The 15,635-nt window shown below is 40.1% G+C and overlaps 3 protein-coding genes across 6 annotated transcripts; all 3 read right to left on the reverse strand.

Annotated features, from left to right (window-relative positions):
- Positions 1–11,777: 11,777 nt before the first annotated feature.
- LOC26528481 (Golgi-associated plant pathogenesis-related protein 1) lies at positions 11,778–12,756 on the reverse strand. Its single transcript, XM_032727967.1, has 5 exons — positions 12,632–12,756; positions 12,440–12,562; positions 12,152–12,372; positions 11,991–12,074; positions 11,778–11,919 (listed from the first exon to the last, which is right to left on the reverse strand). Exons 1-5 carry the CDS (start codon positions 12,683–12,685, stop codon positions 11,814–11,816), a joined length of 588 nt encoding a protein of 195 aa, XP_032583858.1. The 5' UTR covers positions 12,686–12,756; the 3' UTR covers positions 11,778–11,813.
- LOC26528241 (Golgi-associated plant pathogenesis-related protein 1) lies at positions 12,757–14,027 on the reverse strand. Of its 4 annotated transcripts, none has more exons than XM_044008063.1 (6): positions 13,806–14,020; positions 13,557–13,748; positions 13,283–13,497; positions 13,152–13,229; positions 12,934–13,089; positions 12,757–12,843 (listed from the first exon to the last, which is right to left on the reverse strand). In XM_044008063.1, exons 1-5 carry the CDS (start codon positions 13,857–13,859, stop codon positions 12,984–12,986), a joined length of 645 nt encoding a protein of 214 aa, XP_043863998.1. In that variant the 5' UTR covers positions 13,860–14,020; the 3' UTR covers positions 12,757–12,843; positions 12,934–12,983. The 4 variants fall into 4 exon arrangements, with proteins under 4 accessions (XP_043863998.1, XP_043863999.1, XP_015022945.2 ...); XM_044008064.1 differs by having other exon boundaries at positions 12,763–12,843; positions 12,929–13,089; positions 13,806–14,026; XM_015167459.3 differs by having other exon boundaries at positions 12,768–12,843; positions 12,923–13,089; positions 13,806–14,027.
- Positions 14,028–14,266: 239 nt separating this feature from the next.
- Positions 14,267–15,635, reverse strand: LOC26527226 (Golgi-associated plant pathogenesis-related protein 1). Its single transcript, XM_015167460.3, has 5 exons — positions 15,246–15,635; positions 15,047–15,178; positions 14,774–14,985; positions 14,630–14,719; positions 14,267–14,566 (listed from the first exon to the last, which is right to left on the reverse strand). The coding sequence occupies exons 1-5, from the start codon at positions 15,294–15,296 to the stop codon at positions 14,473–14,475; spliced, it is 579 nt and encodes a 192-aa protein (XP_015022946.1). The 5' UTR covers positions 15,297–15,635; the 3' UTR covers positions 14,267–14,472.

Consider the following 15,635-nt stretch of genomic DNA (forward strand, 5'->3'; position numbering starts at 1 on the left):
ATTTATTCGTTCGCACGACTTTCATTTGTTTCACTTTCGACATGGAATTTTTAAGCGTAGTAAACTTCGTGAGAGTCGACATTCAAAGACACATACAAACCATTGTTAGAGTGCAAACACACACACACACATATACGCACATTGGCATAGCAATCAACTAGCAAGGAGATGCGAGGAAGCAGAGTGGAAAACAACACAATTTCTTTACTGCAATCATTTTGTTGGGCATTTGCCAGAAAGACAGACAACGAACGGCAGGCAAAGTGCTTCAAAAACTGAAGCTTAGTCAAGATTTTTCAACAATTTTCCAACAGCTATATTTCACTTTTTTTCACTTGCCATCTTCTTGTTGCATTTCAAGATTGACATGTGAAGAGCTCCTCTCAGTTATTATGAACAGCAGCAGCACACTTGGTCTCCGTTGCATGTTTGCCATTCGTAATTGGGCGGGTGTGAGCCTGGACTGGCAGCTGCCCCTGCATGCCGCATGCAAGCATGCAACGCACTTGCAATCGAATCACTTGGCTCGAATTAATTTGTGGATATATTCTGTTTCAGCCCTGTTTCATATTCCGATTTGTTTACATTTATTTAAAGTGCATAAGATGACGCTTAGCTTTATTAAATTATGATCAACATTTTCATCATAATTAAGTTCCATTGTCAATCAAAATATTTTATCACGAACTTGACTGCCGTTTGTTTGATTTTCGCCTCGCCAATAAACATATTTTTTTTTGCTTTCTATTCCAAACAGTTCTCATAGAATTCAATTAAATGGGATTAAAATCTGTGTTTATGCATTTAACTCAATTTCATTTTTTTTTGCTCTCCCTCTCTTGTTGATTATATTATTATTTGATTTTGCTTAAACGAGCTTCTCTTGTATCAATTTGTGGCCTGCACAATTCCCAATTCGAAATTTAATTGAAATTTAATTCCCAACAAAGAAATTCACGTTCCGGCTTGTGTGTTTTTATTTCCATTAAATATTGTTTAAGAAAATGTGGCACAATGCTGATATTCGGGTCTTAGAATTCAATTTCAGGCCCAAGAGCTGCTGTAAACATTGCCTAGGATTTGTCAGCAGCTTCTGTATGTAAAATATTTAAAATAATATAATATTTAATATAGAAGAAATTTTATTTTATTTCAAATGAGCGAATAAAGAATAAATTCCTTATAAATTTTAAATATGATATAAATTAATAATAAACTCTAACTGCATTATGTTTCTCCTTCCATTGAATATAATGCTCCTGCTCCATTTTCCGCCTTAACTTTCGCCCTATAAATAATATATCTGAAGTCGCAGTAAGGTCTCAGTTTTGCCTGGAACTGTTTTCCCATTTAACTTTCTATTTCAGTTGGTGTCAGTTGTACGTAAGCATGACCTAAATAACTGTTTATCTTTATAATGATTGTCAGGCCGCAATGTGGTTGCCAGGACGAGATGCTGGGGTCGCTGGTGCTGGGGGAGCTGTTGTGATTTCTGGCGCGGTTATTGTTAAGTGCTGAATAAATAAATGTAAATTTTTCAAGATTATAAATCGTATGCAGTTGTAAACAGTTTGCCGACAAGGAAAAGCAGCTGTAGCGGGAAATTGAAAGCAGGGAGAGGTCTAAGAGAAATGCTGGGCAGCAGAAGCAGCTGAAAGCAGAGAGCTGAAAGCTGAGAGCTGGGAGCCGGGAGCCGGGAGCTGGTAGCTGGTGGTTGGGATGTGCCACAGTTGCATAAAATTGCATACGGAAAACTGTGGGACCACAATTTCTGGGCCAACAGCATCGATGTCGATGGTGTGTGTGTGTGTGCGTGTGTGTCGAGGCGCTACCATGTGCATCCTTCGAGGACATTTCGGTTGCGAGGCACGTTTTAAAGGCTTGATTTATGCGCACTAACTTGGATTTTACAGCGCGCTCGGCACTCGTTTCATCTGGCTCCGGCTATGGCTCCAGCAGCCGCGTCGTCTCCTCAGCTCGTCTGCCATGATTTTGTTGTTTTTCTGTGTGTGTGTGTGTGTTTTTTTTTTTTTTTCAGCTATTTTTGGAGTTCAGCTGGTCGCCGGCGCTGGCAGCAGAGCTGTCAGTGTCGTATGGAAAGGATTATTTAGCGTCAGCAGCGGCTTGCAAGCGTCTCAGCGATAAGAGCGCAGGACTAACGACAATGGAGGCGATGCGTCGGAGGTCTGCAACCGCTGATGACGACGAAAAGCGTTCCGATCAGCCGCGTTGAGCCTTGCCAGGGTTGCTGGGAGGGAGCTGCATGGGAGGAGCGGCTGTACAGTGAAGCCAGGCGGCGCGGAAGCTGTGTGTCAGCTGTGCAGCCTCCACCGAAATATCAGCCACTTTAGCCGCAGATAAAGCTGTCGTTCTTTGTTGTGTGCAAGTGTAAGCCCGAGCGGGTGTATGTGTGCGTGTGCGTTGGTGTGTGTGTGTGTGTGTGTGTGTGTGTGTAGGGGGCATTCAGCTGCGCGGGCGGCAGTATCATAAAGTGCGCCTCGGCGAACCGAGATACACAAAGATTTGGCAGTCCGTGCGTAGTTCTTATAAATTTCCTTTTAACTTAATGTGCAGTCACATATTGCCAATGCAATGGGACATTGCATGTATAATAAATACAGAAATTAAGCCATGGACTGTATGGATATATGAATGAGTTTATGTTCCCCATATGAATTGCTTTTGATAATCAGATTACCATCTGTAACTATTAAAGACTAAGTTAAAGAAAAATTCTCAATCAGCTGTAGTTCGATTTTTACTTTGCTTTTTAAGAAAAGCTTACATAAGTAAAATGAAAATATTTCTATAAATATCACAAGCGTTCGCAATTTGCAATTCCCTGAGAGTCAAGTGCATAAAAATCCAAAGGTTGACAAAACCTCAAGGGTTCTTCAGATCATAGGTTGGTCGTGTATGACAGCGCCAGCTGTTGGAATATACATAATTGTATATACATACATATATTTACATACATATACATATGTATATCGCACGAAATAATGCCTGACTTGCGATCGAAGTTGAACCAAATATTTGCGTCTGTCATTACCAGAACCAATGGCCGATGGTCGCGAATCGGCGAGTGGGGGTTATTGAGGGCTTTATGAAATCATAAAAGTAATTAATTGATGTGTGTATGTGTGCAGGCAGAGCGTAATTGCCGGCCCGGACAAATATGCCGTGCACGGCTGTACACAATATCTGCAATTTTTCAGCTTTTGCTGTTGACCAAAGAGGCCCCGAGACCCCGAGACCCGGCGACCCCGCAACATCGAGTTACCGACCCGCCGCGCTGTGCAACCGTAATGAAACTTAACAATTACATGCTGCAAGGCCTGAATTAAATTTTGAGTTGTGGCCGGTTTTATTGCAGATGATAATTGCTATGTAATGACATTGCCCATATCGATTGGCCGCTATCCAGGCTCTCAGCGGCGCGGCTCGGCTGAGCTGGCTCCACTAGCAGCGCTCCACATGACTACGCTTGGCGCTTTCCCGTATGCGTGCGTTACGCATTTTAATTATCCCATTGTGCGTCGCAGGAGCACATTGAATTGAATTCGTCGCGATGTTGCAAACAAATCTCTGGCTCATTAAAGAAATGGAAAGACCTCAACGAAAATGGAAAGTTAAGCCTTTATCGAAGTATGCAAATGATGGAGATAATTATTAAATTGCGCGTAATTATTAATTTGGTTTGTATTCATTATCAATAGATTCAGGAAAATCGACTATACGAACTACGAGTAAAATCGTCTTACAAACTCGTAGAAATTTATGTTTCTAGAAACTTTTGGACTTTGATAACGACTTACCTTATGGGAAAGTTTAGATCCTACAAATTATAGCATATTAGAAATTACTATATCTGTTCTTGTTTGTCATATTTGCGTTATTTATAAGCAAGCACTGATTAATTTTTCCATTGAGGTCTTTATGCGACAAGTGATATATTTACATCATTTACATTCAGTCACTTATGTTCATATTGCGTGAAATGGTTTAGAAAAATACAAAAAACAAAAGCCTCTTATACGGTATTTTATACTTTATTATAATAATGTACTCATGCATCTCATATTACGCATTGTAGATAAACAATAATTACGCACATTCAAGCACATGAAAATTAACTTTGTGTGTGTACGTGTGTGTGTGTATGTATGTGTGTGTGTGTGTGTGGTCTGTTGGTGTCCATGGAAGCATCAGCATTTGAATGCGTGGGCTCATATCTGGCGAGGCGGTGCGGGAATGCAGGCGGGGCGGGTCATTACAGATTTATCGCAACGAAATGTAGGTGTACACGATTTATGCACAGTTTGCTGAGAGCGACAACAGTAACGATGCCAACAAATCACTGCACCAAACAACAACAGCAACAACAATGAAGATTATATGGCATTGGCATCAAGAGGCGCAACAGCATCAGCAACAACAACAACAACTGCTGGCCACTGGCAATCGCAACAATGCCGTGCAATGCCGGGACTCAACGGGTGCGTGTGTGTATATGTGTGTGTGTTTGCTGATTGCCCGACCATAATGTGCGGCTGCCCCAAAGGGCAGCCCAGGCCTCTGACTGCTGCTCTGACTGCTCACAATTCCCACAGCCACTCCGACAACTCGACTCCACCCTCTACCCTCCCTACCGCATGTGTCGGCTGCATGAATGTAGCGTATCACTTAATGTGCGGCCAGCTTCGAGCGGAAACGGAAACGCCCCACAAATCGTGGCCTAATGATCAGCTCTCATTTAATTAATTGTTGATAACAGTTGCATGTGGCATCACCAAGCAGCAGCAGCAACAGCAGCAGTAACAGCAGCAGCATCAGCAGTCCACGTCCAGCGGCACCTGCTATGCGGAACTGCGTCGCAGGCTGTGCCGACCGCACTGTTAACCAAAATTCAATCTCCATGATTAAGTGACTGTGGGCAGGGCTCCTAATCATATTGTAATTACCCACGAGATAAGCTAAATTTCATATTCACATGATGTAAACAGATTGCAAATAGACAGAAATGCTTAACATACTTATTTACTTTTTTATTTATTTCAGCACAAAGCTTTATTTCCCATAGAAATTATTTTCAAGCAAAGCTTTAAGTCTGGAATTTCTAGAAGAAAATACATTAATCTATTTGAATTCGCCTTTATCAAGCAAACAAATATAAAAATAATTCGTTTTAATGGGCAATTTTAATGTGATAAATATTTTGATAAAGAAGTGCATTAAATATTTATTTAATTTTAATATAAATAATAATTATTTTCAGTTACCATTTATCCCAACATTAAATTTCTTTCATAATTGCAAAAAAAAAAAAAAAAAAAAAAAAAAATATATATATATATATATATATATATATATATATATATATATATATATATATATATATATATACATATATATATAAATACATTATAAATGAATAAACAAATGCTCCTAAGTAAACTCATCATTTATTAGGTTTGATGGGTATGAGGGCTTGTTTGTGTGTACTTGGGTTGGCTCGCTCAAGTTGGGGCTGTTAAGAGATCATTAAATGGGGCAGGCGGGCTGGGCTGGTGAGGGGCCGCACAAATTGCAACAATTTGGGAGCGCCTCGCTCCACATGCGCATCAATTGCAACAACTTTTATAAACTGTTTCAACTCAAATTATATTTACGAGAGACCGCAGAAAAATTGACAAGGCGCTGGCTGCTGGCTGCTGGTTGCAACATTTACGAAATGTGCCAGACAGATATGCCAAGAAGCCAAGGCACAGCAACAAATTGTGGCACTGCATATGAGGGGTTGCTTCAAGCTGCCAGTGGCACAAAGCAGAGCTCCGAGCTCCGAGTCGCGAGCTGCTGCTGTGCGCTGTGTATTGGTGCGATTGCGGCATGTGGCATGCGGCATGCGGCATGGGGCATGCGGCATCATTAAGCGCATCATTTTTGCTACTTAAAACTTCAGCAACGTTTCGCAGTAACAACAGCTGAAACACAAACAACTACAACAACAACAACAACAACAACAGCAGTAACGGCAGCAACAAAACGGGCAACAAACGTTGCCGCTGAAAGAGACGTAATTTTTAATAGTTTTCGCAATTAAATCGTAAAATTTAACAACTTTGCGCAGTTCTTAACGAAATTGCATTGGGCGCAAGTCGCCAAAATCTGACACTGATGCATTTCCGGTTGGCTCTAGCCTAACTTTGCAAGCTCCGATTGCCCCTCTCTGTCGCTCTCTTTCCCTCTCTGTCTCTCTCTCTAGTTTTCGCTTTATCTGGCGCGTCGTCTGCGTTCAGCGCAATGAGAATATCGCAAAGTTTGCTTATTTTCTTTGGCTGTCCTCCATTTGGTTATTAACTTTATGTTTTCCTTCATGCAGATCTTAAAATTAATCGCACTTATAAAGTGTTTATAGCTGGCGTAAAATATTACAGCGCGACTTTCATAATAATATTTAGTATAAATATAAAACTGATTGGTTCCATTCAATATAGTTTGGCATTAGAATATATTTAATTTGAATAAAAATATAAATCAATTTTGTAATATTTTGCAAATAAATTAAAAAATCCGATAACAATGTATTTTCGTTTGTATTTAATTTCTGTTATTAATCAAATTTGTGTTAGCAAACAAAGTCCAGCAAAAGATTGTGAATCCTGCGACCACAAAGGCCTGTGCCAAGAAAAACCTTCGGCTCGCATTAAGCCATAATTTATATGCGCAATGCCAGAGCCAAGAGCCAAGAGCCAAGAAGTAAGCGCAGCAGACATACATACATACATACATACATCGATGCTCTTCTATCCGGTTCAAAATTCAAATGGGCCAGCTGTGCACGGTTGTTGTTGCTGCTGCTGCTGGCTCGGCTGCTGCTGCGCTCTGCAGCAGGAAGGTGCAATTATAGGAATTCCATCAATTCTGGAACCATGCTCTGCGCTGTTCCAATTTCAAATCGAAGGCATCCAACTGTGCTGTTTGACCCGCACCGTATGGCAATAGAACACAGGCAGCGGCATCACTGTTCGACAAGTCACCCGCACCAGCGCCCAGCCATGGCGACTGCCAGCCCCCAGACCTGACCTGGCCTGTCCTGGCCTGGTCTGGTCAAGACCGACCGCTCATCATAAATACAAAGCAGGCAGCGCTTTGTCAGCTGGCCCGCTCTGACACTTTTATTGGCTCTTGTGTCGCTGAAAGGTGCTCAGCAGCGATATGCCAGCAGCATCCTGCAGCATCCTGTGCTCAGTGCTCAGTGCTCTGTGCTCTGTGCTGAGCCACGCCTCTAGCCCAGTCCATCGCTTTGTTGGGCAACGCAACGCACGTCTTTGTGCAACGCAAATGAAATTGAAAATTTTTATGATGCCAATGTAGGGGCGCACCCCTAGCAAAGAGGTGGCACTCGGTGGTTCAACTGCCGCTGCCGCTGCTGCTGCTGCTGCTGCTGCTGCTGCTGGCGCCGTAGGAATTTTGAAAATTTAAGAAGCTGTATAAAGTTAGTTAATCTGCTGCTGATTAAGATGCCCCAACTTCTTGGCATTTACGGCATCGAGGGCCAGGCCCGTATAATTTTAATAGTCTCCAATGGGCGACACGCGCTGCTCCGATTTCAGCCCCATCGTCAGCTCCGTCGTCAGCTCCGGGTCCAATGTTTATGACCGTTTGCTCCTTAACCGAAACTACAGCTTAAATATTTTGCGCCAACTGAAGCCCAGCCGAGCGCATTTCCACGCGCTAAAAGTAGCTGGCAAGTAACAAGCTTAACCGCAAAACTTTTAAATAAACTTTTGTTGCTCGTCGTGCTGTTGTTGCCTGCAAAATAATTCAGAGTGCGCCCGCGCGAGCGGCATAACTATAACTTCCGATTCCGTTGCCAGCCAAGGGGCCGATGGCGGGGGTCTGGCAAGAGTTACGGCTGCGGGTGCGCCATGTAATACAGTTAAATATAAATTCAAAAAATATATAGAGTTTGTGCAACTTTTCACGCTACTCCGCACTTGCCCCTCCGCTTGCTGGCTTGCGCTTTTCTAGCTTGCTCTTTTTCTAGCTTTTTCTTTCTTGCTTTATTTTATTTTCTTACTCGTGCAATTTGCATGAGCGGCAAACACCCACGAACAACTAACAAGTCCTGCTTGACGGCAGCAGTACCAACAACACTAACAACAACACTAACAACAACAACAACAACAACAACAACACCAACAACAACAATGGGAGTGGCAAGCAAACTTCCGGCTGATGAATAAGTGTCTGCGTGGTCATATGACTGCGAAGGGGAGTGGCCGAGGGGCGTAGCTACTATTGCCATAGCTGCTTGTTTGCTGTGTGTGCGTGTTTAGTTTGTTTGACTGTAAAAAATAAAACAAAATAATAATAAAAACAACATCCTAATTGCGAAAATAAAAATCAACAACTGCCGCAGCAGCAGATACAAAATACAATAATAACAACAACAACAATTCAGTGGCAACAATGGGCAACAATCGAGCTGATAAAACTGAAAACTTGCATTCAAAAAATCTGTCTTTGTGTGTGTGTTGGCATGTGTGAAAAGGAGTCAGCCTTTTTAACATCAGAAGCTGTTACAGGTACAGCATGGTTTTACAGAGCTTGCTTATGTTAACAGAGTCACATAACAGGGGCCTGATGTCTCTGTCTAGCAGCGTTGCCAGATCACAATTTTACTCAATTTCACTCCGCATACTCTAGAATCGTTTCCATTGTACTCTCAGCAAAATCCTTATTAATTAATATTTGTAACTGTTGCTCTATAATGCAAACAAATTTATTTGATTCAAAATCAGAATACAAAGCCCATTGTGGCGCTTGGGTGGCATTGGCGTAGAATCGCAGTTGGGCATAAATTTAACGCCGAACAACTCGGACTTCCGCTCTGACCGAGCGCCATGTTGTTATGCAGACTGTGCGGACGTTGCTGGGCCGCAATACTCTCCCAGTCCCTCATTTTTGATCTGTGTGGCTGTGTGTGTGTCGGAGAGAGAGTGAGTGTGTGTGTCTGTGTGTGTGTGTGTTTGCGCGTGTGTACGAATACGGTTTAACAAAAAGTAAATGGGCCCAGGGCTCACAGCAGTGCCGGCAAACAAACAAACCAAATGAAGTTATACAAACTCTGATAGCGGCAGCAGCAACAACAAATAGGCAAGGCAGCTAGTCCTGAGGCTTGAAAAAATGTCGGCTCATATTAATTTGTGCTATCTCAGTGACGTTTTACATGCGTATTATTGTTGTTGTTGCTGCTTCTGTTGCTGTTGCTGATGCTGTTGCTGATGCTGTTGCTGTTGCTGCTGCTGTTCGTTCGCGTGCGCAGTTCTAGCAATAAATTTGATTTGTTTAGCAATTTGTTGCATATCGCACTGCGCATACGCCCCGTGCATTCATCTACACGCAGTCACGTCTCTGTCGTCATTGCTGCTGCTGCTGTTGTTGTTGCTGTTGCTGCTGCTGCTGTTGTTGATGCAATGTCTACTGCCGCTTTATCCCGCGTTTGTGCAGTTGCTTTAACAATGAATAACGTGTTTTGTCTCAGTTATTTTTTCTTTTTTCTCATACTTTATGCGACAGTTTATGCACTACAACTGGCAATAATTCATGGTGAAATATGTTTCTATACACAAACTGATGCGCATCACTGTCTATCTATGCATGCGTGCGTATGTATATGTGTGTGTATGCTAAATTATTTCATTCCATTGGACCAACTTATACATTTATTAGCAGAAAATTAATAAGTAAAGCGAATAATAACGGTATGTTTTAATTATGGTTTCCAACTTTCATAGTAGTAGAATTATGCATAGTTTATTCAATAAATAAATAATAATATTTACGAACGCATGAGTCTTCCCGTTCACTGTTGCATAACACTTGGGACCAAAATGCATTCAACTCAGATCTTTTGCGCTGTGGATGCCGATGCCGATGTCTTTCTCGTTTGTATGATTAATAATAATTTGGCATGTACTTCATTTTAATTATTACTCAATTAGGTCAAAGCCGTTACAATATAAGTACCGAGCTGTGCCAGCGATGCCCGTAATTAAGAACTCGTGTTGTTAAACAATTTTCGCTGGCCAGACACGGAGCGAGGGGAGGGAAGGGGGTGCTACAGTGTGCGGCGGGGAGGGTCGGTGGCTAGTGGAAAATGCGCTTCAGTGCTTGTCGCCAGCCGCGTCATTAGGGACGCTTTGTGTGCAAATTTGATTTCATAACATTTTGTCAGTGCCCTCGCCTCGATTTGGCGCCTTTACGATGCACATAAATTTGATGACCAAGTTGAACTTATACATAAATACTTGACGAACTGCCGCGCAACTGTGTCGCCACAGCCAAGATGAACTGACGATGACGTTGACAAATCTGATCAGCATGTAGACGAGAGTGAGAGTGGAGGTGGCGGAAGGAAGGAACCCTTCCTTGCCAAATGAAGTTGATAGACAAGTTAGTTACACTCGATCAAAGTTTGAATATGAAATTAAATTTACATTAACTGCTCAGGCTGCTCAGGATTCATTTGAGCTTCCCTTTTACGGGCTATCACATATAACTCAAATATAAATATAATAATTCCTCTCACCTATTGCTAAAGCTGCGATATACCTCTGCCTTAATCGCAAATTACATTTCCACTACAGCTTAAACAATTTGAATGTCATTAGGCACTGCGCAGCAGCAGAAGGCAAAGGCAATTCACATATCACACTCCAGTAAAACAAATATAAATATCTAGATGTGTGTGTGCTCGCAACAGCTAAAGCAAATGGTGAACAAAAAAGAGTCTGCCCGAGGTGAAAAAGGAAAAAAATAAATAAAACTTCATATCTGATTGAATAATAATGTGTGCTCAAGGACTTAATGGGCTGCTGCCAGCAGCTGGCTCAAGCAGGTCTCCAGCGTCTAGCTGGGCCAGCACAGAGCCAGCCTCTTGTAGTATTCCTTATTTTGTACTCTACTTTCTGTCGCTTTGCTGTAAATAGCACTTGTTTTGGAGAAAAAAACTGTGCAACCCCGAATGGTTAAGGCTTTGCGTCCAACGGGGAATTCGATGTTTACCTGATGTTAAAGTCAGCACAAGCGAACTACTTGTAAATAAGCACACGCATACATACATACGCACACGCACACATATGCATGCACTACAATACATTGACAGCAAAGCAGAAGGTGAAGGAAAAAAATTGAATTCTCTTATCGCACGTTTTCAAATTAACCCAAAGCACCAGCCCCACAGGACTGTGTGTCAAGCTTATTTAAATTTGCTCCATCCCAACAGCCCCCTTTTGCACCCCTTGCATGCTTGGCACCGCTCGCACTTTGCTAGCTATCATCATTAGCAGCACATTTGGATAGATACCTACATGCAAGATCTTTTGGTATTTACCGGCAAGCAGAGACCATAGTGAATAAAAAGATAAAAAATAAATAAATGAGAAACCGAAGAAGGGTAAACCTCAAAGAGCATTAAACTCGTTCTCATATGACTCTGTTCTAAATTGAAGACATTTCTGAACTGTAATGGGAATGTTAACTCACTCTCTCCTTCCCTCTCTCTCTCTCTCTCTCTCTCTCTCTCTCTCTCTCTCTCACACACTGAGGTATATATATATATTCTACCTCTTGTGAATTGTTATATAAACTTGTTCTGTTTCTCTCTCGCTCTTTTTTGCTCTCACTCCCTCTCTGTTCCCATATATATAATTTACCTATTGAGGTCGTTATTGACACGCCACTTCAAACCAAACGAGGGGATAGAAAAATTGCTGATAGGAAAATTCGAATTTAATTGTTAACAATCAAAAGTACATCTTAACGCCTAAACTTAAAATGATTAACGAGGAAAATGAACTGCAAAGCAGTCGATACGCTTTGTGAAGTGAATCGGCTGCACTGAGACGGTACCTGATAATGATGTTAGTTAATATTATTATTATTATCTATTTTTTTTTTTAATTAATTAAGAAAAAACTTACTGATATGGTGGAACATTTTCCTTAAATTGTCCTGGAATATTACCAGCTGGTAAATATCTTGCAACAATCAAATATCTGGTGTTTCTGAAATAAATTTTGTAGGTTTGACATGAATCTTCTTTTTTTTTTTTTTTTTTTTTTTTTGAAAAATGTATTATTACTCTTTATTGTTAAGCATGCCAATACCAAGGGTGGTTGTATTTTTCCAAATCAGTTGCGTAAAGAGTCTGTAGTCTTCGGAAAATTCAGGTTTGACGGCCCTGTATAAAACTCGCTCTGCATTAAAAATTTGAACAGCCTTTTTGTAGTCATTTGTTATCAATATATTTTCCCCATATTTTCCGTTAGCTTCCGAATAAGCAATCCCTTTATGTCCTATCTCCTGCAATTCATCGCATATCGTTAAACAAATAAATTGCCATTGTAAAGAATTCAATAAATTGTTATACTTCGGCGTATTTTTCACATTCACGGCATAGAGCTCGATCTAAGACTAGAGGGCCACACCCATGATTCTTGCGCGCATTGTTATGCTCTGCTAAAAGTTCTTCTTCCTTTCCGCCTAAGACACACTAAAGCACAAAAAAAAAAAAAAAAAAAAAACGAGGCAACCATGACATCTGCTGCATAATTAAACTTACTAAGAATAATAAAGCAGATATCCACAGCCACAGAAACAGCACAGCTCTTAACATCTATTGAATAAGAAACCAGAAATTGGAAACTGAAATTTTGTTTCAAAATTCAAATGATGGAAAAAAGCAATACATACAAAATTATCGGCCTACTGAGGCTTATTCCCAAGGGGAGTTGTATTGTTCTAGCTTTATCGAATGGGCCGGTCCGCCTGCAGCTGTATTCGAAATGTCCATTATTTTAGTTACTCATGCACTCGAAAAATTATACTTTGTTACTTTATGACAGAAAATTACTTTCACCTTACCACATGCACACCAGAATTTGCCATCCTATTTTACAGATGTGCATGTATTTTTAACAGTCTCGCTCTTCCTTTCCAAGCAAATGTAATAATACCAGCGCTAAAAAAAATGTCAAGTGGTTTATACTACGGCTGCTTGCCCTACCACGCATTTTCCTCCTGTTTGTTTACATAGAGAAGGTAAAGGGTATGTTGGGTTTCAATGAAATATCAATACTCACGGCACATTTGCGTTATATTGATTAGCGATATTGCCTCTAGGCTTATATCTTAAAACAACGTAATAATTATGATCTGCTCTGTAAAAGATTGCTTTGTATGACATTCATAGCTTTGAAAGGATCATTTTTACCTCTTAGCGGCGCCGATTCCAAAAGTTGAGCTGTTTTTCCAAACCATTTGAGTAAAAATCGATTTTTCATAAGGTTCTAGCATTCCTTCAAAATACTTCCGACGTAGTTTGGTCCAATCGAGAGAGCAGTGCTCTGGAAACATGCTTTTATACACGATTTGACCGTAGTCGGCGGAGTTATTGTAAGTATCTTTGCCTTTATTAGCGATAAGCGTCTACAAATTTTCACATATGTTACGGGAGGTCTGTTGGGAATTTAAGGAATTCTACGTACTTTGGCATACGCTGTACAGTCGTCGGAGAGAGAGCGATCCAGTTTGAGCTCTGGGCCATTAAATTCTTTGCGCAAATAATTGTGCCAAAATAGCTGCTCGGCTTCAAAGTCGTCAAAATCTGCAGCAGTTACTATTGTCGGTTTTTCTTCTCTGTACCTTCGCCGGCGTCGAGTATAATAGCCCCATCCATTCTATCCAACAATAGTTGAAACAGTAGCCAATTTAAGCTATATTTAAACAAGTCTTACGGCTAAAACAGGCATCATTAGCAATAGGTACAAAAGAAACTCGGATGATTTCATAGCAAAATTTTGAAAACGATAATTTCTGTCAGACAAAAAAATGTGTTATGAATATGTTACAAAATGTGAATGTTTGACTGTATATTTTGTTCTCGATTTAATCGATATATATTTGTTTTCCTTGATATTTCCTTACAATAAATAATAGCTACGAGACGCACATCCACAAAAGTATAACAGGTCTAAAAAAAGTGTCAAGTGATTTATACTAGGCCTGTTTTCGTATATCCTCCTGTTTGATATATAGAATGTCAAATATGTTTAGTTCCGTTGAACAATCACAACTTACGGTATATTCTGGGAATATAGCCCCAGAATATTTCCCTTCGGCTTATATTTTGCTACAACGTAATAATAATGCAATGTATTTCCAGCCATTTGACAATTAATATCACACATACCACACTTGCCAAACATTCAAGTCAATTCATTTATTCTATTTATTCATTGGTCGGAAAAAGAGTAAGAAATGTGAGCGTCAAACAATTTTGTGTGTTGAACGGGAAAGAGTATCTGCAGTGCCCGACAGCAACGAAGTAAATATTGTACTGAATTATGACGTATAGAAAAGTTCAAGAAAACTTGTATTCCATGGGTCCATTAATAATTGTTGTTATAGGTTGAGAATACACGCTTTAACAGATATATAAATAATTATCAGTGAAAGAACTGCGACAAAACAGTTGGGCGTCAGTATGGTACATTGGCTGAGGATTTAAAATGGGGATAAAAAATATACTTGCTGAACAAGATACCCAGATCAAACATACTTGAAAAGCGGTTTAATATTTTCCCGAAATTGTCCAATGCCATTGCCAGGAGGGTAGATTTTGACAACTACGTGAATTATATCTTGTAGACTAAAATGAGAGCTTAACTTATGCTTCGCGTATAAAGTTAGCTATCATACATACTCTGAGCAATACCCAATACCAATATACTTTGATGATTTCCAAATCATAAGAGTGAAGTGCGAGGGTGAGTGGCGATTGTAGTTGTAGTTGGCCCCTTCGTTGTACCATTCGCTTATACATTTTAAGGGCTTCAGTGCATGGCATGTGAGATTTGAGAATAAATGAGTTTCCTCAAAAGGAATTACACGTGCGTCCTTCCGCTGGCATAAGCGCTGAAAATATATCGTAGATCGTAAATCAAGAGTTATAAACGAAAAACAAAAATTAACATACAAACGCTTCTTCCTGAGCTAATTTGGATATATTTTTATCAAGAATGAGGGGTGGACTGTCGTGTAAGTAGCGGTAAGCATTAATTGATTCCAGGAAAGCGAGTTTGAATTTGTCGTCGGATTGGACACTCAACTGTGAGAAGTTTCTGGTTCAGAAATGCCATTTTCAGATTAACAATTAAAAATACATGCTACAATACCAACAAAATTAATAGGACACTATGAAATAACCAAACCTTCCCAAAATGCATGGCGTGATTTATTTATTTTTATTTTTTTTGACAACTCGTATATACGAGTATTGTATGTGATTACTTTGTTCTAAATTACGATATAATTTTGCATAAAAGAAATATACATCTTTATACCGCCACTGGGTTATTTACTTATATTACACATAATTCATATTCCGATTTTCTGTTTAAAAACTTATCGAGTATATAATAGCTTTTCTTTTGACTCTGTATTTTGTTTCTTTCTCTAATGCAAACTCAAGAGAACAAGAACAACTTTGAGGAGACTGTGTTGATTTTTTTTTATGTTTAAAAATTATTATTTTCTTTAATTTTTGTTTTTCTGAAAAGTAAAAT

Source organism: Drosophila mojavensis, unplaced genomic scaffold (assembly GCF_018153725.1).
Source record: "Drosophila mojavensis isolate 15081-1352.22 unplaced genomic scaffold, ASM1815372v1 contig_231, whole genome shotgun sequence".
In the NCBI taxonomy this organism is placed as follows: Eukaryota; Metazoa; Arthropoda; class Insecta; order Diptera; family Drosophilidae; genus Drosophila; species Drosophila mojavensis.